Here is a 26,796-nt window from a genome sequence, read left to right on the forward strand (position 1 = left end):
GAGGCAACAGACAAGTTGCAGCATGGGAAAGTCTGATTTAGACCATCCTTGTGACCGAAAACTTGTAATTTGAGCACTAGAACAGATGCCCAGAGAGGCTTGGAGGTATTAAAAACTCAACCTGACAAGGCCCTGAGCAATCTGATATACCTGGCGCTGCTTTGAGAAGGGGGGTTGGGCTAGATGACCTCCACAGGTCTCTCCCAAAACAATTTATTTTACAAGCATGAAAACTCCCCCAAAACAGAGCCAGGTATCTTACAACCTTCTATATGTTACTTACTCCTGAAAAAGAACTTGGAGCTTTGTTTTATAAACAGTTCTTAAAAAACAGCAAGAACAAACAATGCACATATCACTTCTTAAGATCACCACTCTCTTACTAAAGCAGGGCCAGGAGGACAGGTGGGAGAGTAAAAGAATTTCTCTAATGCTTTTTAAAGTTAAGAAAAAGAATTTGTATCCTATCCATAAATAACTGCTTACTAGTGACTCACCCGGAGGACGAACAATACAAACTTGAAAAAATCTGTCAAACAACATGACCTGACCAGACCCACCATTACTACTGCCATCATGAAAATCTTAAATCTTAGGAACAACCTTGCCATTCCTTCAAGCTCCATATATCACAGACTAATTTCAAAGATCCATACATATATTGTAGTGAAGCCAGTGAACCTAAACAACATATTTTCCTGCTTTTGGTTAGATTTGGGAAGTAGATAGCTTGGATTTTAACTTATGTTTATGTTTATGGACTGAAGGAACAAGCTGTGTTATGTATTTGATCTTTCTTTATCAGTAACAACTAATTATCCCACAACACAGAAATGTTTTAAAGTTAGAAGTAATCACAAAGAAGTAATTTAAAAGTGTTTCCCATTAAAGGTAACAGAGAATATTCCTAGTATTCACAGCAAAACCTAGAAATCAGGATTTGATCTGAATTCCAAATCTGCCACTAAGTTACTTCCTGGCGTAAAAGCTGCCATGGAATATGGTTAATTACTGTCAGAACAAGGACAGGACTACAAACTCAAAACCTATTGCCCTTTATTTAGAGGCTGACTATCTATAGTCAAAGCTATAGTACGAGAAGATGCTTTTTATTACTAACCTTGCCTAATACCAGGAAAGTAAAAATTTTTTGATTATGATGCATTTGGAGTGATGGTGCACAGGTACATTTGCAAAGACAGACTCCAAATCACAAACTAATCTTGGAATGTTTTGTGTTTGGGACAGAATGAGTTTTGTAGAATGACCCAAGAGCTTCAGGGCTGGCCAACAGTACAGGATGGAAAATATCAGATCTGTTTTCTGGCTAGAGAGGATGCTCAGTTCCCAGAGTTGGCAAGTAATTATAACCTCTTTTTTTTTTTAACCCATTGGAATTATTTGCATCATGGTGACTTTCAGGTCCCAGCTGAGAATCAAGCCTCATTTTTCTAGGTGCATACAAACATGGCAAGGACACAAAAAAGGCAATCCCCAAACCCTGCAATACAATTAAAATAAAAATATCATGGATACAGAGTGCTTAGTCAGGTTTGGCACGTATTTGCCAAAGCTTGAGTTTTCCCTACCATTTCTGAATCCTACCATGTCTGAAATACTATTGCTAGTTGAAGGATACAGAAACATTTTAATGAGAATAAAGACTCCTAAAATTAACAACATTCAACTGTGCAATCAGAAGTAAAATGAAATTCTATATGAGGTTAGCCAAAATCCCATGTGAAAGCCCACACTATTCTGTGGTTAGCCTTGATTTCATATGTTAATACTGTGAACGCCTGTTGTTGGTTGACTCCATAAAATGTCATTTCCTTTGAGGTGCAAGCTCCTCTTGGCAGGCACCGTGCTTTGACCTGGTGTGATTTCTAGGTTACCGGTGCTTAAACTACTATGTTTTACTACAAGCAACAATGCTTGACTTTTGTGCTTGTATTTTTACACTTTACATCTGTTTTCATTTTTTTTCTTTACCCCCACTGCTCATCAGAGATGATGAGTTGCATTAAATTGACCAAAACTTTTATAAAACGCATAGGCTAACATTGGATTATCTGGCATATTCTTTAGTACATATATCCCATCCACTGCTTCATATATAATTTTTTTTAATACTGTTCTAAATGTTAATCTATGTAATCAGTAACAGTAGTACAAAGGAATTGTTCAAGAGTCCCTATAATTTGCAACACTGTGGTTAAACTGTCCAGCCAGGCAGCTTGGTCTGAAAGAATGAATGACCACGAGGGGCTGGGAGTGAGGATGTTTCAAGGCTAATCCCAGCTCTTTAATTTTCAGCCAGACCCTCTGGAAATCCTTTGCTTGCAACTCCATTTTACCATCTGTTTTGCAGAAACAAATTTAATTGCAGAGAGATGTTCCAAGATTTAGTTATTAGTTGTAAAACACCTCAACAGAGTGATAAATTTATTCTCAAGCTTAGTAAACTTGGAAATGCCTAGTGCTACATTATTTAGTTTCCTCCAATACTTTAAATTGCCAGTACCTGAATATTTTGGGATGACGTAAAGCTTTTATCATCTTGCTCCTACCTCTGTACTTGTAGAAGGTGGTGGACGTTTGTCTTGTTTGTTACTTCTGAAGCAAAAATATCTTGTTGAAATGTTATGGGTGACTCTGAAACCAGATGGGTCATGTCAGTCTGTTTTGTTTTCTAACGCCTCTTCTCTCTCTGCCTGCAGTGTTTATCCTTCTGCTCTCTAACGTTAACACAGCTGGAAATAGCCACTGACAAAAGCAAGCATCACCCAGTGCTTTCTGAAATGGTGGTTACTGGGTGGTAAAAAGGCTGTTTGAACTCAACAGAGAGTTGGAGACTCCTGCATTCTTTCAAACAAAACCAGAGTATTTTTCCCACGGGGTGGGGCGGGGGAGGGGGATTAATATTAAATTTTTCTCCAATCCACAGTCGAAATTATGACAGATTTAATGCAAAAGAATACTGCTACACCGATATGCGTTACGTTTATTCAAAGCACCAATTCGTTCAGCCCCTGAAACCGAAGGAAGAGCGCAGGAAGAGCGCTTGGCAGCGCAGGGCCCGGCGTTACCTCACACGCCGACAGACAATGGCGCCACCTCGCGCTACCGTTGTAGTTTCAGTTCTAGGTAACGGTACGGAGAAAGTATTTCCCGTTTCTTTTGCTAAAACCCGTGTTTTATCAGCCGGATTTTGTAATTATTACTGTGGACGGGAACTGAGGGACTATGAAGACGAGGCACCTAGACACAGAACTTCACACTAGAATTTGTTTTCGCTACAGCTCATCAGGACCAGTTTTCCCCAGATCCCCCATAGGGTGGGAGCAGAGTTGTGAGGCCCTTCTCTCACGTGCAGGTCCTACTGCCACTAGATTCCTGTTTAAGAGCGTCATTTTACAAGATTTCACTGCAGCGTAATAAAAACACATTTCCAGCTCACAACACCACGCATAAGCGACCATCAGCGCATTTTGCAAAAGGGCAGGCTTATGACAAGCCAGCAAGGGCAGCTGTTCGCGGAGGCTGCACTACGGCCCGCACAGCCAGAGCTCCCCCAGGCCCCGCACCGCCCACGGCCCCGCTGCCACCTCCACCCGCAGTCGGCCTCCACCCTCACTGCCACCCCGCAGACCGCCCGGCGCCGACGCTTTAACGAACGACAGGACAAGCGGCCCGCCCCCCCGCAGCAGCCAATAAGAGGACGAGGGGAGACATCTGCAGCCAACAGGAGCGCGGGCCTGCCGGGAGGGGCGGTGCCGGGGTGTGGGTGTTTAACGGCGCGGCCCGAGGGGCACGAAATGGGGTGCTGTGGAAAGAGGGTGGTTAAAAAGTTAAATTCAGCATTGCCTGACACTTTAAATCCTGAACGATTCCATTTTTCCTCTCCCCATTACATTGTGACATGCAGGTAAACATGGCTGCGCAGGCTGTGTGGTGGCAGCTTAGCTCCCCTGGGCCTCCACAAGCAGTGCGGGTGGGGAAGGAGGCGGGCAGGCAGAGGGCAGGGTGGAAAGATTCCTGGAGCTACAAAGCCAGCCTTTTCTGGAAGAGAGCGAGAGCAGATCAAGGCTGAGATCGGCAAAGGAACTGTTTTCAGATTCCTTTTTCTGCTTTCAATTCTGTGCCTGCTGACACCAGTAAGAAGAGGGGTGTAAGCAGTCAGTGTGGGCTTGACTTGGGCCTGGTCACACAGATAACTTCTGGTTGTGCACCTGTCAGCACGTTTGATGTATACAGCCCAAAGGACAGAGCATAGTTTCTCGTCATTGTGATTTAGACCTCGGGGCATATGAGGCACCTTATGTTTCAAGACAAAGGTCTTCCCTGCTTCTGTTTGGAGAAGGTGCATGCTACTACTTCAGTATTTACTCTCCAGTTCAAAAGTTAACAAAGTGATGATTCCCACGAGCTTGTTTCCCCCTCTCCTAAATGCAGGCATCAGCCTCCACCAACCTAATCCACAGTCGTAACTCTGATAACTTGTTCCACACCACACTGTCGAGAGGCAGAGTGGCAAGAAAGATCTGATGATGCACAGGTTAAGTGCCCAGAAGTTTTCACCCTGCACCAAAGGGAAGCAAGGCAGTGGTACTGAAGCAGAACACCATTCAATGCCTCTCTAGTCTCACAGACCTGAAGCCCAGCTCCCACTCCAGCTGAACATAAACCAGGTTTTAGGGGTACAGGCAAGATTTACAGGATCCCACAAAGGTTATAGAAGAAGTGTAACTAGACTAATGAAGAACATTCACCAAAGTGAAGGGAGTCCTCCCTTCCTGTTTCAAAACAAAACCAGAACATGTTACTATGCAGTGCGAACCTTCACTGTTTTTATTGTGTAGCCAAGTGATGAGATCAACCTTGATCCAATTTTCATTTTTTAGCTTTGAAAGCATACGTGAAGTCACTCATCTGTGAATTCAGCTAATGGTCCTCTGTCATTATTGAGATCAACCACTTGTCCAGCAAATAGGAGGATCTAGAAAAACTGCTACATACCTTTCTCCTATACCTCTTTACATACTGAAACAGGTTAGAGCCAATGCCATAGAAGATGGCAGTGTATTTTTAACAAACATTCCCTTCCAACTGGCCTCCAAACCTCATTCTCAAGGCCTAGATTTAAATGCATGGAAAAACTTAATCCACAAGTATTTAGTAAATTAAGGATATATAGTAGAGGTCTGAATTTATTAGAGGTTGATTTTCAAATAAAAATTTTCAGTCACCCAGCTACACTGGGAAACACCAGAATTGATGCTGTTAAAAAGTTCTTCACTGGTTCTAAGTATCATTTGATATGAGATAACTCGCCATTTCTCATTATGCTCTTAAACTCAGATTTTTCAACTAGTTTCTAGTTGAATGTACATTAGTGGAGCTAAGGCCAAAAATGTGTCTTTCTTACAAGCGGCTTTGCAACTGAGTCTTACAAGTTATTTTCCCAACATATTTCCTCATATCCTAGTGGACTACAATTTTGAGGGAGAAAGAGGAGTTATTGACAGTCCTTCACTGTATTCAGAGGTAAAACAAATTGCATATGTAATAGGAACAAATTTTCAGATACTAATGTTCCAGCTTAAACATAATGCATATTGTGGATTAGGCTGCATTGTCTGCCACATCATGACCAATTTTAGAGCAAAACAAGGTTTATTTTTCTTATGCAACCACCGGTGTTCCTAACCCAGTGGTGGCAAACATTCCTCCCAAGAACAAAACACTTGTCTCCTTATACCAGACACCTGAATGGCTTTAAGTTCTATTCATGGTCCTATGCAAATTCCACAATAAAGGTAAGTATCAGATGCATGCAATAAGCATATTCACCTATCAGGAACTATTTTCAGCATTAATCTGTTAACCTATGAACATTATTCCCTATCCCCCACCAATAAAAAAAGGCTTTGTTAGACAAGACATTGTATTGAATTCACTTCCTTTATTGCAGTGACATCCCCCAGTACAAAGTATTAACTGCAATAATTATGTTAAAACATTAGAAAAGCATTTGTGTGTGACAGTTACAGTACAGTATCAAATCTTACATCTTCAAACCAAGTGGGCCATTACCCACTAACGCTCAAATCTTTAAATTATTTTCCATTATTTTTAAATATGTAATGTCAGAAAAAGCATATAAAAAGAATGTATGTAAAAGGAAACCTAAATACAAATATAAGTGAACAAATAAATAATTGATTTTCTCCAGCTGTTACTGTCTTTCTAAACCCATACAAAGAAACCTAATCTATAGAAGGTATGAATTGCCATGTGTAAGTGATTTCATTTTTCAAGTAATTAATAATGATTGGAACATAACTAAATTTGGCGTCAAAATCAAAGCAGAAGTTGGAGTGACTGCCACTAACTGACATCTGTTGCAAACAATTACCATTAACTGTTGAAATTTTAGTGTAGCAAATAATCTTGAAACTTGACCTTGTGCCTAGCGTTAGTGGACTTCTGAGAGTGCATGTGAAAAGCATCCTATATTATTTCACAGACATTACCTTAACTATCCCCATATGCATATTTAGATATATTTTATATAATTTTATACACATATATGCATGTATACACACACTTCATTTGGTTTCTGTGTTACAGATCACAAGCAATGGTTTCCTGAATGGGCAAAAAAACTTTTAAATAAGTGTACCTGTGCACATTTTTCAATTTTTTTTTTTTAAGATAGCAGCACTAAGTCCATGCCTTACTGTCCATCTGTTCAAAAGAATGTAACCCACAAAACAAGGAGAAACATGGCAATGATTCCATATTCACAATGTGACATCCTTATCCCCTAAAAAACACTGTAAAACCTGTAATAGATACGTTGGTAAGTTTGATCCCCACCCCCTCACCTGGAAGGAAACAGCACTTTTACCGCAAACTGTCTCATCTGATAATGTTTATCGTAACAAGCTGGGTTCATGCTGGCATCAGTTCTCACACTTAGCAGCAAAACATGCATGTTTGTTTTTCTTAATTTTTTTTAAGTGAAATGATTCAAATAGTCTCAAATCCAATTGACAGAAACAGCAAAAGAAGATTTTTTGCAGTTTACCAAGAACTTGACAACAGTGTATACTGCACTGTGTAGAATATTTTTATCTTTAATCACAACAACTTGAAGCTCTACCGTGCCACACAATGATTATGCTTCGTCCTTCAAAAGAAACAGTTACATTTCAATTTGATCTTGTGTTTAACATAAAAAATACACCTTTTCTGTGCATCCTTAAATGAAAGTCACTCAACGACTGGTAAATCAATCCAGTAGCATGTCCAATGCTAATATCAAAAGCTTGTGAAATGTTTTTAGGCAATCCTTTCTATCCAAAATATATTAGGAATTTAAAAAACAGTTCACATTACTAACCTTTATACAAAGGCTCAAGTGAAATTTCTTGTGTAGGTGTTCATAGATTAAATTATGGAGTTTTCAAAATGTACAATGAAAGGGCACACAAGATTGGCAGTTTCTTTATTCAACATAGAAAATGTATGAAGTAGGATGTATGGAATAGATCTAAATTGCTAGACAATCAAACCTGAGTATTATTTAGTAAGACTAAATGTATTTTCTGACAACTGAATGAATTGACCTAAAAACATCTCCCCTAGTAACTAGTGGTCCTTTTAACCATTTGTTGAAAAATGCAAGAGAACTGTAGCTTTTACATTTCATATTGGATAGCAAGATTCCACATAGTGTTTACTGTTTTCTGTTAGATAGCATCACGTTGCTTATATTATCCCCATTCAAGCCTTAAGTTGAGTTTTGTTTCAAAATAAGTTGAAAGTGACACCAAAACATAATAGGCCAAGAACTAGGACAGGTCTTTTTCTTCTAATTTGTAATTATGGTGAAAAGCCTCAGCCAGTAAGATGAATTCAGTTTCATATTAGAGCTACAGAGCAAAGATTGACCAGTATCCTTCACCACGGTAGCTAATGTTAGCTGTGTATCTCAGACTAGTGCCAAAGTAATATACATTGTCAAATTTGAGAAAAGGATTCTCTCTGCTAGAAGAATTAGTTTAACTGTTACAAAATTTAGTAGCACGAAGTCTTGACAATAACATCAGGAATGTGTTTTAGTTCAACTGACCTGCCCCAATTCTCACCTTAAAATCTAACAGATATAATAATAAAAACCCAAAAACTTTCTGACAATAGAAAACATACAGTACTAAGAACTAATAGCTCAATGGAAGACTGAAAAGCAGCATTCATTTTTATTGTAATATGGAAGAAACTAGAAACTAAAGGAAGTCTGATCTAAACTCTTAGTTGAAGGCAGATTTTGACATTCTATATAAATTTACAAAATAGGATGTATGGATGAGATTTGGTTAATTTCAGAAGGCACCTCAAGGCTAAAAGGCTTTTATAAATCTATAATCCTTTCATTGATCAAAAATAAAACATTTTATTGCTGCTATTCAAATAGCAAACAAAAAGCTTGTCTTGTTCTTCAGTCTAACAAGGAATCCTCCCCCATTAAGCAAGATTAAATTACAGAAAATACAGAATAAAACTGAAGATGTCACAACTTTAGAAATACAGTGACTTTCCTTGTGTGCTTTCAAGTCAGTGAAATAGTGAAAGAAGAGTCACTTTTTGCCTTTGTGATGTTAATGAACTATAGACCATGTCAGTCACTCTCCCCTGGGCACTGAAGTACCATTTCATCATAGCTGTCCCATGTGCAGTACTCTTAGGAATAGAAGGTAAGAACACTCTGATGATTCCCACGAACAAGGAGAATTGGTGGCAGATCTTTAGAAAGAGCTTCTAACCAGGCCATGTATAGCGCACTAGAAACTGCACCTTTTCGTGCAACTGGCAGACTCCTAAAATTCACAAGGAAAAAAAGCATTGAACAATTAGAAAAACCTGGTGGAATACAAGTCACATCATATAAATATGAAAGTGTGATTCTGCAAAGAAGTAGATATCAAGTCAAATTTCCTAACCTTTTCAGTTTTTGTTTTTTTCCTCAGAATTCAGTTAATGATTTGAGAGTTTGTATCTTAAGCACGACAGGCCTTTACATCTATTTACACCTCACTTCTGGCCTCTTACCACCATTTTGTATTCAGACAACTTCATGGAGAATTCTCCTCAGTTGAAGACAGTTTCTTGAAAGACTCTTCAAGATTTTAAAATACAGCTTTTTCTTATGATGCCAGGTTGGTGCAGTCTAATATTCTTCACAATCCTTTCAAAACATGCCATACTCTTTTCTTTTGAAAAAAACTACTGTAATTCTATTTGCCCTACTCAAGCTTCATTTGCACTACTACTTCATGGAGCTCTGAAGCAGGCTCCTAAAGAAAAACACAGCAAAGAAACCTATGATCTACATTCTGCTTATTTACACCAACAGTGATTTCATGGAAATCCATCAGCAGGATGACGATCTAACTTTATCTAGAGAGGTTTCCTAGAAAAAGAACTGACAGGAAGGACCTGAAAGAGAGCAGAATAGCTGGCATGCAGGAGTGGAAGGAATGTGAGAATCCTGAGCAGCACTACAAATGTGGAGGTAATCACCTAAAGCAGCATATCAGAAGCACAAGGCTACACAGGCCATTTTTCGTTCATCAGTAGCTCCATACTTCTAAAAAATACTTTCAGCGCTGAAACCTCCTTGAGTATTTCTATACTTTAATGCCAAGGCATAGGCTTTTTCCTAACCTGTATTTACATATATTTATATTTCAAATTACAGTTCTATATTAATAGGATAACAGTACAAATCATTTACTTACATGACAATTATGTTAGCTGTACTTGAATGTTCTTTCAGCAACTCATTTAGCCTAATCTGGCGATAAGTCTGTAATTAAAATGAAACTTATTAGAAAGATCTTTTATATAAAGCTACAAAAAGCTCCTTTATTCCAGAAAAATGAAAACCAGCTATGATCAATTGGTATGAGTCATTTACAGAAAGCATGTACTTCCACGTCAGTTTGGCAACTTGTTCACTTTTCTGAAACAGTTACTGTTGCAAGGCTGGGAGAGAAGAAAGCAGTAAGCTTAAAATGTGCAAATAAGCCACGTACTATGAAAGCTAAATTTAAGATAGTTCCTCTAATAATGATACCATCCTCCATAGCTCCTGGAAGCAAGAGCCCCTTATGCTCTCTTCAAGGTTCTTTTAACTATATCCTATAAGCTCACAGTGAGCAGGTCTTACAGAAATGAAGCCCCACCTTCATTTGGTAAGCCTACCTCCATAATGGACCTCCCTTTTTTTTTTACTACCTTATCCTGTCTTAACATCTGAGGTAGCTTCCTCAGTAACTTTCAGTTCTCTTATGTCAACAAACTTTCTAGCAAACACTTTGAGTTAACCATTTCTTATAGTTCTGTTGTTCTCGGATGAGCTGAAGTCTAGTTAGTCTGTGGGCTAGTGTCTGCAGAACAATTAAGCTATCAGCAGACAAATAAATCACTTCAGTTATCTCACTGAAATTAGTTTTGGCAGTGTTTGTAGACATGAGGAACAGCAAGGCATCAAGCAGTTCACTAACTATAAAGTACCTGTACTTTATAAAATCTTCCCCCCTAGCCCCTTGGTAATATGCAGTTAAAAGATCTCAGCAGCAGCTGCCAGTCAATCTGTACCTACCTGTTAAACAGATTCCTGCTTTTTTTACACTTACAATGCAGAATGACCTACCATTCCCATTTCTCCTCTACTGCAAATCCTCACAGAAGTTGTAAAAACCCAGACAGGAAAAAGAAGATAAGGGTGGAATATACTCAGGACCATCCTGAAGAACTTCAGATCACTGAAACTTTAACTAGTCTTTCTTTAGATATTTGTCTGTATCTGCATCCTGTTATAGGATGCTACCTGAGTCTCTTCCATGGAAGCACTTGAGAAGGAATACCTCTGATGTCTCCATGGTGCACAACTGCTTGGGAAAAATGTCAAACCTTTAATTGCTCCTTAACACCACAATTAGATGTGGTGTGTTGGTTTTTTTTCTTTAATAACAAAACAAAAAATGTTAGTTTGGTCAAAAAAAGTCAAACAGCTGAATATAGACTATATTATTTTAAATTAACTGCTGAAATACTGTAGGAAAGGAGTTTAGCCCTCCCGCCCACCCTGAATTCAGAAATATTTCTTTGGGTTTTATTTTTTGTGAACGTTCTAAATGGTTTTAGATGCTGCTTTCCATCAGCTATGCATAAAAACAGCTATGGAAGATAGAGAATAACAAGAATGAACGCTCTGATATCACATCCACAAATGCACTAGGAGAAAAAAGTTTAACAACATTTAACATAACACTCTAAAGAATACAGAACCTTTGTTTTGTAAAGCTCAAGTTCATTATCTGTTATCCTCCATGGTTCATCCTCCTTCATTTTATCTGCAACTTCTTGTTCTTTATCATCCTCATGAAGTCGGAAGGGCTCTATCATTTCTTCAAAAGCTGCAATACTGGAATGATTAATTGAAGAGTCATATTAAAACAGATACGAGTCTATATGTCAGCAATGACTTTCATGGTATCAGAAAGTAAATTTTATTACCATGTAAAAATAAAGTGAACTGAAATTTTTTCACTGCCAACTGCAGTTAGAACATAAAGTCAGCTATTTGTATATGCAGACATTATAATTCAACAAAAATTAGACACATCTGTAGGAGCTTTCACTCTTCATCATGTAACTAAATATAAAGTTTTAGCCAGTTAAAACAAACAATTTTTGCTAGAGTTTTACTATAATTGTTTGAAAGTTGAAGAGTACTACCTTAGAAAATGTATAGTAACTAACAGTAGCTTCTTCAGAATTAAATTTGAAAGAGAAGGAGTTTACATGTCACACTAAAAAAAATAGCTATCAAGTCTCATGCTCGTGCCATTACGATTTTGCCTTTGATATTTTTATTTTGCTTCTTTTTAAGCTTTCCAATACAGTCTGAGAGCCACATTCAAATGCAAATAACCACAGCCATCTTGTTTAGTCTTCCTGTTGCACTTGTTAGAATATGAGGTGTTACTTTGAGTTTACTTGAACTTTAGCAAGAACTTCGAAAGAAAACCTTCTGAAGACCAAGGAGGCATTCATTTCTACTAGAAAGAATGACTCACATTACCCTACTTTCTCTACCCCCTTGAGATACTTGGATACAAGGATACTGGAACAGCAAACAAAGGCTGCCACAAGTTATGGAAGTAACTTCTCTTTGAATAGCCCCAGCATGTGAGATGTGAGAAAAAAAACAAACAAGATTTTTAGCGGAACATACAGAAATGTATGCCTTACATCCAATGAAATAACTGCATTTTGATGCTATTTGAATAGGTTTTTTATAAAGATGACAAGATATTGCCAATCTTCTGTGGTTGCAAATTACAGTGTGGAAAATTTAACAAACATTAAGGAATAGTTCTTACGATATATCGTAATACCAGTATGTGTAATATGTTAGCTTCCGTATAGTTCACTCACCCCCATGCCCATTTTCTAACTGAGGTGTTCCTGTTCCTTCTGGAAACCCCTACACTACTGATAAAACATTTTTTTCTACCCTTGATGGTGCTTACTGAAGTTAGTTGATACAATGACTTCACCTTCATGAAAAGGGAAAAAACAATGTGATCTGCTGGTTTTTGGCTGAACAAAAAGGAGAAGTATTAACAATATGCTATTATACAGCACAGCAACTGTTAAAAATAAATCATCTTCCTCCACTTGGTTTACAGCTATTGTTAATGCCAACTGGTATCTTAGAAATATTTTAGATATATTGTGGGGAATGCATCCACAGAGATAGAAAAAAATGCTCTCAGAAGAAATAACTCATGGGTGACCTCTGTGAAATAAAAATAATTCTAGCTAATTCTAAAATCTCAATTTTTTATGCATAAATGCATGCTACCTCTAAGCTTACACATTTTACAGTAGCAGGCTCCCAGGAGCAAAGACATCTAAAAGCATCAGAGTGCCAGAAGTACTCTACCATTTTAGTTGCTTGATATATTCTATACATTTAAGAAAAGGTGATTAAAAAGCAGGGTATAAAAGAATGCATATTAGCATTTACCATTTACGTAAGTTGTAAAACAATATTTCCTAATTTGCGTGACATGTCAAATTACTTGATACATGCATATCCATGTAAAAGATGTTTTTACAACTTTAACATACTAAAGAAGACTTGAAGGGAAAGGAGGATAATATTTTTAGATCTTACACATTCTGTTACAAATTTGTACCGAAAGCCATCTGCAATTAATATTTTTTGAACCTGAAAATCAGAAATATGACATGTATGGTCATTCCTGTGTAAATTAAAAGTCCAAGCAATTTAAAAAAAAAGAAAAAATAGATCAGGCTATGTGAAGACCAAGCTTTGATATATTAAACTAAAACTCCAAGACAAAGACCATATAAAGTTTTGTGAGCATTTATCTTTTTAAAGAAGATTGCTCCAGACAAATTGCATTTTTTTAAGCTGTGTTTTTCTGAATTTAGTATTACAGTCTAAGGGCCAGAGGTTTAAAAAAATACAAAATTCTGTGTTCTTGGATGTAGGAGTTATTGCTTATTTCCTACATTTTCATGAAACCCTAGATGTCATAGGAACTACTCTATCAAAACTGTTACGTAGGAATGAATGAAGTATTCTAAATTAATGAAAGATATCAAGAATTCAACTAACAAAGAAGTTGGGTTTTTCTGAGACTTACTTTTCTTTCTTTGGCTTAGTATTAATATCCCCAAGAACCATAATGTCCGAGAAGTCTATCCGAAATTTGCTGAGCAAAGTAGCCATCCTGTATCAGAAAAACAAGCCTTTATGCATGATCAGACTTTTAATTATTTCACAGGGTAAACAGATGTTTGGTAATAAAAACATTAGTTTAAGGAAAGAAAACCCCGAAACTTAAATGTGATTGATTTTTTTTTTCCTAATTGACCTGGCACACAGCTATAAATCAAGGACAAGCTCTGGAGACAAAAAAAAATTTAAAACCGTAAAACTAAGAAGAGCTCTCCCTTAAAGACAACCTTAGAAAATATTTGAAAAAGAAAATGTTAGTGTCAGACAATAGCTAGTTTTAACTTGAGGCATCTCATCCAAAACAATCTGGGGGAAACGGAACTTTCTGGAGAAAGGGAATAGAATATGATTACACCTCAACAGAGAACAACTGAAAGAAGGCTACTAGGCAGAGAAAGTCATCTAACCGTGTAACATGCTCAATTAGCATTTATAATTAAATTTTTAAAGGTTAACTTACGCTCTTCTGTCATGATCAATCCTGTTTATTTTTCCACCAATGAACACTCTGATCTTACAGTCTTTCCACTTCTTCTTGGTTGTAAGAAGATATGGAATCAACAGTGTCAAACCTGCATTTTGACCAGAATTTGGGAATGATTCAGAAAACATAGAATTGTGTTAGAGTTTAATAGTACAAATTTGTAATCCATATATGAACTGACTGAAAAGTATCCATTAACAATTAATTCAAAATCACTTCAGTATTTTTTTTTTCCAACATTTGTTTTTAAAGTATAAAGCACTTACCTCCATCATCAAAGAGCCACCAGACATCAATATTGCTTTTGCCTTGTTTCTTCTGAAACTGAGTACTAGCATCAAGAAGTCTTTGGTCAGCCAGGTTTAAAGGAGAAGATGGGCTCTTTGAATCTGGGAAAAAAGTATGATGAAATTTCATTTTTGAAGTGTTTTGCTTAATCACCCTGAAATTCATCAAATGCGACTTCTTAATGTTTTGTGATATCTCCAAGTTTAAATAAAAATTGCTTCTTCTCCCCCCAACCCAACTTCAAATTTTGATTGAATGGGTATAAACTGAGCTATATTTAGGGAGTCTGCAAACTTTAACTCAGCAGTTAAAGATTTAAATCTCGAAGTCATTTAGCAGACGTTTGACAAATAAAGGATCTGCAAGATTTTTATACAGTCATTTGCCTGGAGAATTTAACTAACCTTGTATACGTAACTTCAGAGCATTAGGTCATGCACTGTTGCTACCTCTTGCATGTGACAAAACTTCCCTAAAAACACGTAGATACTAATTTACAAGTAAATACCACATCCTAAGCACTTTTCTTCTTTCCTTAAATCCATTTTTCTTAAAGCACATGGTGAAAATAAAAGCTAGTTCTGCCTATTGGAACTCTATCTTTTGCAACAAGTACTGTTTTGCATGTGCAAGGCTCTGAAGCACAATATAGATTATTTTGCATAACAAAGTTATTGGATTTGCTGAGAACAAGACAACAATGGCATTTTCAATTAGATTAATACAGATAAATATATTTTTTTAAAACTATAAAAAGCCTAAACCCTTTCCCTTTAATTAAAACCTCAGTTTGAACAAGAGCCAGGAGTTTGACATTCATCTCAGTCTTTATTAGGAATTTTTAAATTTAGAGTACATCTGTGACTGATTTACATTAATATACTACTTTACTGCATACTGGGACTTCTTCCAAACTGCCATCTTGTGCTTCAAGATGTAATCTCACTTTCCATTATTAAGACACAACAGCTAGAAGCTGTTGAAATTATGAAGAAAATGTCAAAAAAGTTAGATGAATCTTAGTTAAGGCAAAAATGTTTGCTTAACTCAAAAAGAGTCTGAAATAAACCAGAAAGTGAAAACTCCTCAATTCATCTCTCAAAATGCTGTTTATTTGTATGACTACTTTGCATTATTTCAGATGTTAATCTCACTCAGTGGCTACATTATGCCTTACTTCGCAAGCTATTGAACAATTCCAAGTAACAGAGCAACAACTATGGCTTTAGAAGATCTATTGAATAGACTGATGGAGCACTTCCACTATACCATTAGATATTTCCCTTACTCCTAAACCAAGTAAGGACTGAGACAGCAGAGAACTAAGCAAGCTCCTGAACACATTTCAAATGCTACTTAAGAAAAAAAAAGTTAAAAAAAAATCTCTCTCTGTCTCCAGCATTCATATCTTAGACACATGCACAATCCTTTCTCAGTAGCAACTTGTTGTGCGAATTTCCACAAAATTGCATTTTTCCATAGCCTAATCCCTAAAGATGAAGCACATTCCAAAGCAGGTACGAAGAAACAAATTAACATTGCATGGTTGATATTCTCCTCTCTCTCATATATATGTGTAGAAAGAAGTACAAAAGGAAAACTGAAATTAACAATGCAAAAGAATGATTTAACACAAAAAGGTGGAAAATGCCTGCCTTTTTTCAACAGTGGTTGTGTTGGACTCTTTCCATCCTCGTCCTCCTCTGGAAGATTTTTAAAGATACAAAATAAAAAGGTTAATTTCCTTTGCGATCTTAATGAAAACACTACTAGTGTATATAAAAAAAAAATTAGAAAATAAAGGTGTAGAATGAAATGGATTTTCATACAAAGAAAAGCACACAAATGCAGCCTACCAGATCCTGAGATTTATTTGTACTTTAAAAAAAATAGAATCACATTGCTCATTTAACTATTAAGTCACTCCAAGCTTTTACTTTAAAAAGAAGAGGAAAGTTGGTTATTGTCACGTCAAAATATCCTGAATGATTTGTGTCTGTTAACATGCATCTAATATTCTAGCCTGAGGTGAAAAAACCTTCATAAATTTAGTAGCCTTCAAATCACACTTCATATATAGATGTGTGGCACGATTCTCAAGCAATTTTTAATGCCTATCAAACTCATTAACAAAGAAAATCCATTGTAGGTCATTGTCTACCACCTGTTTTATTTAGGGTACTAGACATGAAAGATTTATTTTACATACTGGTAAGCTCTAAACCAAAGTACTTAAGTGATTAGACAGCAACGGCTAGAAAAGCATGACACACTTCTGTTCCACGGACACAAAAATCCCTTAAATAATTCATTGGTGAAGGGAGAGAGGAACTGAAGTGTGAATGAGAGAGAAAGAGTAAGAACTCAAATTTCATTGCTAACTAGCAAGTTACCTTTATGTAGAGTGGCAGTTCTTTCACTAGATGATGGAGCAAAAGCTATGGAAGTGTCTCTCTCAGCCTTCTTGCTATAATCCACTTTTACTATGACATCCTTGGTACATGGAGATTTTTCTTGGGATGACAGTAACTCTTCTTTGAGAAAGCAAAGAAACACATTATAAACCACTTAATTGTTCCAAATGAAATCAACAGAGGTATGTGACTATACTGAGATGGTTCACAGTTGATTAAACTCTACTGCAACTGTTATGCTATGGCAAAGAGAGGAGAAAAAGCAAAAAAAAGCAGAAAACGACAACAAAAAATTCTTATATGAACTGCTTCAGAGTACAAAGAGGCTCTTCCTCTGAGCAGAGCTCTAATTTCCTGCTAGTTCCTTCCCCGATTTTGGGTGTTGATTGCATTACCACAGGCTAAACATAAAACAGAGCTAGCTAATACTGAGGAATTACAACCAGGAGGAAAAAAAATTACTTGCTTCCATTTCCACTCTAACTCCAAGAGGAAGATAAGCCTTAGACAAGGCTCGAACCAAGTATGTCTCACAGCCAAGTTTTTTTTCCAGGTTTGGCTTCAGAGGAGCTACTTGGTAGCTGCCAAAGTTAAAGCAAACTCACAGTCTGCAGCAGATACTAAGACTCTGCTGACACCTTGGTGTTATATTTCCCAGTCTTCTCAGCTGTTTCACACTGCAGGTTCACTCCTTGCCTTTTCTCATACTCTTCTGCCCTCTTGCACACAAGGACAGGCTCTCTGCCTCTCCCCAAGTCCTAAGGCATTCATGTTTCCAGTGAAGGAACAAGCCCCCCTTCTTTCAGGAGAATTGCCCCCCAGAGCTTGTATCACAAGCATTCTTCCTCATTGGAGCAACACTGTATAGAGCAAGCTACAAACAGATTAGACATTATCAATTCAGTAGACAGTTACCACCAAAGCTCATCACAGGCTTCCTTCATTATTCTGCTTGAAATTTAACTAAAATTAACCATTTGGCTTGAGACCACTACCTACAAAGCATAACCAAGTCTTCTACATTGAAAATAGAAAACCTTTCCAAACTTGAGACAGACTACTGCTGAGGTCTCTAGTGTGTGTAGAGGCTGGCAACCCACACCAGACCCATAGCATTCTTGGATCATGCAACATTTGTTGTTATTTTCATGATTTCTAGACTTGGCTCCCAAATACTTGATACCAATTTGGCAGCCTCCTTAATTTGTTTCAGTAAAATAGTAAATCCTTGGGAAGCAACTATATACAGCTTACAAATACAGAAAGTTGAAACACACAGAAAACCAAGTTCTGTTGCTGAAGATGGGTTATTCTTATTTTATATTTCAGACTTGCAAATTTCAGTGATTTTTATTCTATAAGAGCAGCAGTGTTTCGGTTTGTTGGTTTTTTTAATAACTTATCTTCATTTAATATTTTCAGAAAGCAGTATTAAAAGGGAGTTAGAACAGCTATTCACCAGATGAAACAAAATAAATCTTACCTTGGCCCTGAAGGTGAGAAATGTCCAGGCCCTCCTTTAGGCGGATGACAACTACACCATACTGAATGTCAAAGGCATCACTAAACAAAAGGAACAAAAATAAAATATTTTACAACTTTTTCTTTCCCAAAGGACCTACTTTATACACCTTCTCTGAACAAATTCCAGTGATTAAACACTGCCATTTAAATTCCCAAATCATAAATTTGTGTTACAATTTCAGTTTCAATTCCAAACTATCAACTGCATCAGTGAACTGAACATCATATCCTGAAAAGCAACACATAGAAAGGATATCTATTTCCCCTTCTCCCTCTCCCCCCTATGTAAACAGAGATTAAATAAAAACAACATGAACAGGTCAGTCAAGTTCTGCACAGATGATGACGAAATACACTGAGAAATCTACATTTTCATCTCCCCCACTCATAAGAGGATTTATTTTGAGTAGATCTCCTTGATATGAGAACTAAAAATTCTTGACATCTTTCCAAAACATTTGGGTATTAAAAACACCTATGAAGTTGTAATTTAGAATCAAATTAGCTATAAATTAGCTATAATGTGCCTATTCCCATTTTATCTGATGGGGAAGGAACTTCCTCCTTTAAAAAGTAAAGTAAGAGTAAAACTTCATTATTGTTGAAACAAGCAAAAAGCCTGAAAAAATAGCTGAGTAAAAGTGGACTAAAATTAAGGACAAAAAAACCCCCAAGATGTAAGACAGAAAAACATGAACTTAACCATATCATACAGTTTGCATTAGTCATTAATCATCAGTCCTTTAAAAATACAATACCTCATAACAAACAACCATAAATCAGAGAACACCCTCCCATGTAATTTACACAGACAGAAATTTCTCGGGATTTCATTCATTAAACATTTCTCTTTAGAAGTAGTAAGACTTGATTAGAAGTGTTCAAAGTATCAACATATTCTATAATAAATGCAAGAAAAATTGAGGTTGATTTAAGAAGAAAATGTTTTGTCCATTATTGAACATTTTTAATTCATTATTTAATTTGTTAAATCTGTACAGATTAGATGCGTTTCTATTGTGTGCTTCAGAAACTTTCAATTTTCCAGAGATTTTCCAGAAATACGCTTGACCTACAGTAATTACCTCCTGAGGTTTCTCTTTTGGGATGTGGAGAACCACATGACTTGTTGGCCTTGACAGATCTTCCAGCACAAGCCATTCCAAAATAAAATAGGAAAAAAAGAAAAACCAAGAGCTAACCAACATGTTTTGTTATTTTTCACTGCATTTGGTGCTCCTGCTTTTCTCTTAAGGAACTGGGAGAGTATGATTTTTTTTCCTTTTCTAATCTCTGCCTGTAATCCCCCATCCTCTCTTTCTTTTAAATGCACAGTAAATGAGAAGTGTAAAGCACAAATGAAGCGGGTTAAGCAGCACATAAGGAAAACAAAAAATCCTCTCTAAGTGCAAGAAGCAAGTTTTGGTTTTCTTAAGTGTTTGTAGCACAAGTTATTCTGTTAAATTCTTCAGCCACAACTGGTCTGCCTTTCAGTACTGTCAAATTACACTGGGATTTCCTTTCCCATCTCCTTTTTGCCTACTATATTACTTTGGGTGTGAGTGCTGTATATCTTGTAAGTAAAATCTCTCTTGTATATGAGAGCAAGGTTTAATGAAGATAGAACTTCAGCATAAGAGTTGATTCATTCTCTACTACACTTAATCTGCACAGAAGTAGTGTAGGAAAACCCCTGCTTTCAACAGAAACTATGCTTTAAAGAATTCAGCAGACTGGCACATAAGACAGTAGTTCCCTCTCTGAAGACAGTAACTCTTAAATCTCAGACCGCTGCCACAAGTCTTTCTAGACGCAGAAAGAGTTATTATATAGAAATCTAATCTGTTTAAACTATAAAGACTTGCTTATTAATTTCCATAACAGAAAAAACCAAGGTATTGAAGACTGCTGGATCAGCAATATGGAAAATCTGAGTCTACCTGAAAGAGACTTCTGCAACTAAGATAGTCTTGACTTATTACCAAACGTACTGAAATGGAACGTAAGAGCTACACCTCCACATTTTCTACTTACTGGAATAAATTGATATAGGTTTCAACATCTCTCATGTCACCTTCTCTCCAGTTTTTCTTAAATCCGACAACAAGGGTGTTAGGTCTCATTCTACCCAGACCAGCGGCCTAAGAAGAGCAAAAATATATTTTAAAATAACAATGTTATTGAAACGACTAAAGGTTTCATTATTTTCTTAAGCAGAAAACAAAGTATTTTTCATCAAAGTTTTAAGGTAACTTTGGAAAATGCAAATACTTCAAAGTATAAAAACACTTCCAATTTTGATGTTCATCTTCACTTTCATTAAAAAAAAAAAAAATTTTAAGAGAGTGGTGTACCTGCATTAAGTATTGTCCCCCATCCCTCAAGTCCTCTGCATGCACTGGTGCATAGAAAGCCTTCATCTTGTTTTTAATTAGCCATCGCTGATATTTAGCCAAATCAGTTGACAGTTCCTTCATGGCTTGCCTCCGAGGACCCTTTCAAAATAAGGAAATAAAAAGAGGAGAGGGAACAATAATTATGAGTATGAGTAGTAACAAAGCCCCCCCCCCCTTTTTTTTTATTTCACTGCTAGAATCCAATTTAAACTTGAAGAACCTCAAAACATGCTTCCACACTATCCAAAAAACCCCAAACAACAAAATACCAGGCATTATCAGCAGCAAAGAGTGGACCAGATTCTCATTTTTTGGAAGAGGGTTGCTCAAGCTTTAGCAATCTTGTTCCTGCAGAGCACAACCCACTTCCCCAGCAGGTGGCACAAGCTTGTCCTCCAAAGCATAAGTTTTAAAAGGAAAGGGCTTTGTAATGAAACATACACAGACATAGGATGACTTAGTATTAGGCTTTATGGGAATATTTGTTTTGAGCTGTACAAGTGTGCCTCTGTGTGTACATAATCCTAATCAGAAAGTCTTTGTCACAGTAGTGTCACTTCTGCAGTTTTATATTGCAGTCAAAGTCTTCTCCTCTTTAAATACTTTCTTTTTATTACTTCCATCAGGACTAATCATTGTGTTCCTCCTAGACATCAAAATGCAGAATACAGGATGAGGTATAATCAAGAACACAGTAGCCCAGTTTTTGCAAAAGGATACAGACTCTAACCAAATAGTCAGTTAGTGAAGAATAAGGTAGTGTCATCCTTCTTGTAGGATAGCAATTTTAAATAGAGATAGGATATGCTCCCAGAAAATCTCTAATCAGAATTGCTTTCCTGCAAGAAGGATGACAGTACCTTATTCTTTTCAGTACAGCCCTACTTTTGAAAGGCAGTAATTCCATCTGTGATATCTTACCTCTCTAGTATTACTCAGTTTCTGTCCTTTGCACTCACTGAAATCTTACGTTTGTATAGACAGGCATTAAAAGAATTAAAGTTTCTGAAACAAAACTGGCCAATATTTGCTTAACAAAATGTATGTTCTGTGGATTGCATTAACTTGATTTGCTCTTATCTGTTCATTAGATCAGAAGCAAGTCATAGAATCATGGAATCGTTTAGGTAGGAAAAGACCTTGAAGATCATCAAGTCCAACCTTTAACCTAGCACTACCAAGTCCACTACTAAACCATGTCCCTAAGCACCACGTCTACATGTCTTTTAAATACCTCCAGGGATGGTGACTCCACCACTTCCCTAGGCAGCCTGTTCCAGTGCTTGACAACCCTTTTGGTGAAAAAATTTTTCCTAATACGCAATCTAAACCTTCCCTAGTGCAAATTGAGGCCATTTCCTCTTGTCCTATTGCTTGTTATTTAATAAGTGGGGTAAATTTAAACATATTTAAGAGTAATCAATCTTTGTATTTGAAGTTACACTTGCTTAAATGTTCTTAGTAATGTGACAGAAAAGTTTGGCCTTAAAATATGAAGCTGAACTACACAATCCCAATATGCTAAAACATATTTTCCTATGTTTATCAGAGATGCAACAGCCTCTCTGTAGCTAACTGAAGTTTTGGTACAGTTTGTAGTATGACAGCCACCTTGTATCACAGTTAAGACAACTCATGACAAGTGTGATTTTGAAGAACAGTTACTCGAAGCTTGCTTCCTTCCCCCAACCCCAAAACCTCTACAGGTCTGCCATAGAGGATACTTTTTTTTTTTAAATAGTAAAAACTGCTGAAATTATCTCCTTGCAGAACAGCCCTCACCCATCCCCAGCCCCCCATATCCTGACAACAAACAGGGAAAGTTAGTGAAATACTCGGTGCTGGGCGGAAAGGGAACAGGAAACAAAATACCTGTTCACATTACTGTTTCACCTGACAATGAAGTGAATCTGATAACTGAAGGAATAAAAAACTACTTGAAAGGTTAAGAGCAATTTTTAACAATCGGCTAAACTGATACTGAATGTACTGCTCAAAAAGGTTTATTTTAGACCAAGGTTTGTAAGAAATCTACACAGAAATCAATCTCCTCAAAACAGTAACACTGAGAGGAAATCCAGCTGTATCCTGCACATCCTTTTGACTAAATGCTCTGTCCAAAGCATGAGATTGTATGTACATGAGATTGTATGACAAAGACAGAAAGAGACCCAGGCTGTAATCCAACGTTCCCTTTACTCCTACAAAGCTTCCTCGGCATTTAAGCATCAAATGATCAAAGGTACTAATTTTGCAGTTTCCCCTGTAGTATACCTAACTGGAATAGTGATGACCCACACATGAGTGGATCCTACCAGTAAATCTCTCTTTTTGCACTTCTCAATGTCTAATGATGCTTTCATTAAAAAAAAAAAAAAATTAAAAAAAAAGCAACAAAACCACCAAACCCACACAAACAAGAACCACAAACAAAAAGCAAATAGGTTAAAAAAGAAAACAAAAAACAAGGTAACTTTAAAGTAAAGATAGAATACACTTACCATGTGGACGTGGCCACAGATCATCAAGCCCACATTCTTGGTGAAAGCATGGACAAGGTGAAGCAAAGCTGGACGTGCATTTGGAGCACCTGTCATAATTAAGCACTGAGGTCTAGAATTGTGAATAGATGAGGAGAAAAAAAAGGTTGGAATTAATTTAATCTGGGGTTGGGGGGGGGGGGGTTATTAGCAGAGAGAAGTTTCTTCCAACTATTGGCCATAAGTACATAATCATCACTGGAGAGTTAGTAACCTCATCTACTTTTACAAGACTATGTTAAATGAAGTAAAGATCAATTTTTCCACAGCTATCAGCACACCTATGATTAATTTGTTCCAAACTTAGTAATTTCACTAAATCTGAAAATTTACACATTTAGAAAGATCAGAAACAGATTTTAAACAAGACTAGGTCAGAGGGATTAATTTCTTCCCCCATTTCAAAGTCACATCCCTTGCATTTTCTAGCCCCAAACTGAACACAGTATTTGAGGTGCAGCCTCACCAGTGCTGAGTACAGGGGCACAATCACTTCCCTAGTCCTGCTGGCCACACTATTTCTGATACAAGACAGGACACTACTGGCTTTCCTGGCCACCTGGACACACTGCCGACTCACGTTCAGCCGGCTGTCAACCAGCACCCCCAGGTCCTTTTCTGCCAGGCAGCTTTCCAGCCACTCTTCCCCAAGCCTGTAGCGTTGCATGGGGTTGTTGTGACCCAAGTGCAGGACACAACACTTAGCCTTGTTGAATTGCACACAGTTGGCCTTGGCCCACCCATCCAGCCTGTCTGGATCCCTCTGCAGAGCATTCCTACCCTCAATCAGATCAACACTCCTGCACAACTCGGTCTAATCTGCAAACATATTATAAATAAACAAATATTGAACTGCTCTGATTTAGAATGTATCTCTAGAACTCAAACCATTTTTTGCCATAGGTTAAAAACCAGTATCAGGCCAAAAATAGTTCTCCTAATGCCACTGTGCTTAGAACTGGCTTACATTAAGATCTGCATCTCCTTAGGATAACAACTGAAGAAGTTTAGAACTCAGAAACCTATATACTAGCTTCCCAAACAAAAGAGCTGAAGTACTTCCAATGCAATCCTAAATACATACTGATCAGAATAGCATTCATTTACTATATCAGCACAAACAGAAAGTTACACTTGGTAATCTTCCTATAAAGCTTGTTTCTACATCAAAGTTTGCAACCCAAAATAGACTCACAGCAGAAGGAAGTGAGGTTGCATCACGAATCACAGTTAGATATTGCAAATTATTTAATGCCAGCCTTTAGATTTGCATTAGGGAAAGTTTGAAAATTGCTGCTTCGATACCTAAGCAACAAACAAGTTTCTGAATGTAGACTGCTTTTTCCTGTTAACAATACAGCTTGATGTAATAGGCAATACAATGTTTGTAAATAAATCAGGGATTTTAATGTCACATTAGGACTCAGGACTTCAGAAAGAAGAGCTGTTTCATAATTAAACTTCAAGTTTTGTGGTTTACACCTACAACAGCCAACTCTTTTCAGTTTGGAAGTGGAAAGCCCACTAATACTCATATTAATACATCTGTAATTTAGTTTTACTGTCATATTCTTTGAGGTTGTGCTGGTACCTATCATGATTGGTTGACACATCTAATTTCAACTGTCTGTATGTATGCAACACAGACATTGTAAGTACCTATCCTGTGCTTCTTCAGGAAAATTTAGTCACTTCCAAGAGAGGCTAGGGGTCAGAATTGGAATATTTTCCCAACTGACAGGAAATACCATACATCTTTTCTTTGAAAAACTGTGTTGCTGCCATGTTCTGCATTCTGGACTTAACCTCAGAGAGATCCTGTATCAAGAATCTCTCCCTAGACTCACTCCTTATTAAATTCTGCCTTAAGTATGCAAAGTCTCCCTTCGTACACAACAGATTTTAATAGCTAGATTCTCTTGCCAATATGCTGATCATAAGAGAATAACGCACTTCTTACTGCTGCAGCTGCAAGGGATGATAGATATTTGCTAGACTAAGTGTCAACACTATAAATTCTGTGCTGGGCATAGGCAGCATGTAGGAGGTAACTACACTACTTGAAAAGAGACAGAACCTCCATCCTTGGAAATAGTCAAAACTTGACTGGATATGGCCCTGAGCAATCTGATGGAACATCAAACTTGGATCTAGCTTTGCAGCCGGATCTGTGGTGAGTCAGTTGAGTTAGGGATTGGACATGACCACATGGTAAAACCATGTTCAATCTATGATTCTATTTATTTGGAGGAATTAGTTTAAGTCAATACTTTTTGCTAAAATTTTTTGAAGCATCTTTCCTCTACAGTAGCTTATTCCAGAAAAGTGGCATAAATACTATAGGATAGAAAACTGCCTCCTTGAGTAGGACCTTCCCGGGTAGCCATGCTGGCAGACAGCAAATCAGTTTTCTTCAGTTGTGTGAAAAACACTCATGTAGCCTGTTTGCCATTACTGAAGTGCAATGAGAGAGTATGTCTAATGTGAAATAGCTGGTGTTGAGGACAACATCCACAGTATACACATCTTGGGAATTTTAGGTTAGATCAGTTTTATCCCACGCATGTGGGCTGAATGCTCATTAGCAGTTTGGAGCGTATCTTCCAATTCAGTTTCAAAGAGGAACAGAATTCACAGTTCATGATTCAAACAATGAGGCATCTAACAATAAGCAGCATCATCCATAGACTTCCTTCTAAGGTGCACTCTTAATCAGAAATAAAATGCTAATGTAAGTATGTCCAGAGGATGTCCATGGTGGTGAAATTCAAAGTTGTTATAACCCACAGGAGATGAACAGGCATTTAATGGAAACCATGACAGCAAACATCGTGACAGTACCTTACTGAATACATAGAAGTAATTTCCTATGTCTTTAATATTAACCGTTACCTAAAGTTTTTCACGTGATCTTCCACTCCTGAGAGCCGAATAGAATGCTGTAGTGCATTCAAGTAAGTCAAAGCTTGCGTTGAGGATCCCCAGTTCACATCTGTTGGAAGATTTGAAGTTCCAATATTTTATTTAAAGCTGCTCGTTGTAAAACTACATGATCACAAAATGAATGTCGAATACCAACCGAAAACACAGAAGATTTAAGCCACATCTTCGTACGTTCTACACAATACTAGTCAACAAACCCTACAGCTAAATAGGCAATTCTATTTAAAGATAACATTTCTGTGGAAGTTTTAGCAAACAAGTTAGAGTTTGATATTTTACAATTCTAGAAGAAAGAACTGAGGTTTTCTTCCTCCAGCATTTCAAAGATTGTAACAACTTCAGAGTCAAAAAATAACAC

General features: G+C 37.1%; 1 protein-coding gene across 2 annotated transcripts in view; it reads right to left on the bottom strand.

Annotated features, from left to right (window-relative positions):
- Positions 1–5,951: 5,951 nt before the first annotated feature.
- SLC12A2 (solute carrier family 12 member 2) overlaps positions 5,952–26,796 on the bottom strand; it is a 62,901-nt gene continuing 42,056 nt past the window's right edge. The window contains exons 15-27 of one of the 2 annotated variants that reach the window (XM_075488435.1): positions 26,388–26,487; positions 23,457–23,568; positions 20,914–21,054; positions 20,594–20,700; positions 18,519–18,598; positions 17,015–17,152; positions 16,277–16,324; positions 14,600–14,722; positions 14,310–14,421; positions 13,755–13,841; positions 11,362–11,497; positions 9,807–9,874; positions 5,952–8,885 (exon numbers count right to left, since the gene is read on the bottom strand). In XM_075488435.1, coding sequence (XP_075344550.1) covers positions 8,750–8,885; positions 9,807–9,874; positions 11,362–11,497; positions 13,755–13,841; positions 14,310–14,421; positions 14,600–14,722; positions 16,277–16,324; positions 17,015–17,152; positions 18,519–18,598; positions 20,594–20,700; positions 20,914–21,054; positions 23,457–23,568; positions 26,388–26,487 — 1,388 coding nt within the window. In that variant the 3' untranslated portion in view covers positions 5,952–8,749. Of the gene's footprint in view, positions 8,886–9,806; positions 9,875–11,361; positions 11,498–13,754; positions 13,842–14,309; positions 14,422–14,599; positions 14,723–16,276; positions 16,325–17,014; positions 17,156–18,518; positions 18,599–20,593; positions 20,701–20,913; positions 21,055–23,456; positions 23,569–26,387; positions 26,488–26,796 lie in introns of both variants that reach the window. The other variant, XM_075488434.1, reaches the window with a different exon arrangement.

This window comes from Mycteria americana, chromosome Z (assembly GCF_035582795.1).
Source record: "Mycteria americana isolate JAX WOST 10 ecotype Jacksonville Zoo and Gardens chromosome Z, USCA_MyAme_1.0, whole genome shotgun sequence".
Taxonomy (NCBI): domain Eukaryota; kingdom Metazoa; phylum Chordata; class Aves; order Ciconiiformes; family Ciconiidae; genus Mycteria; species Mycteria americana.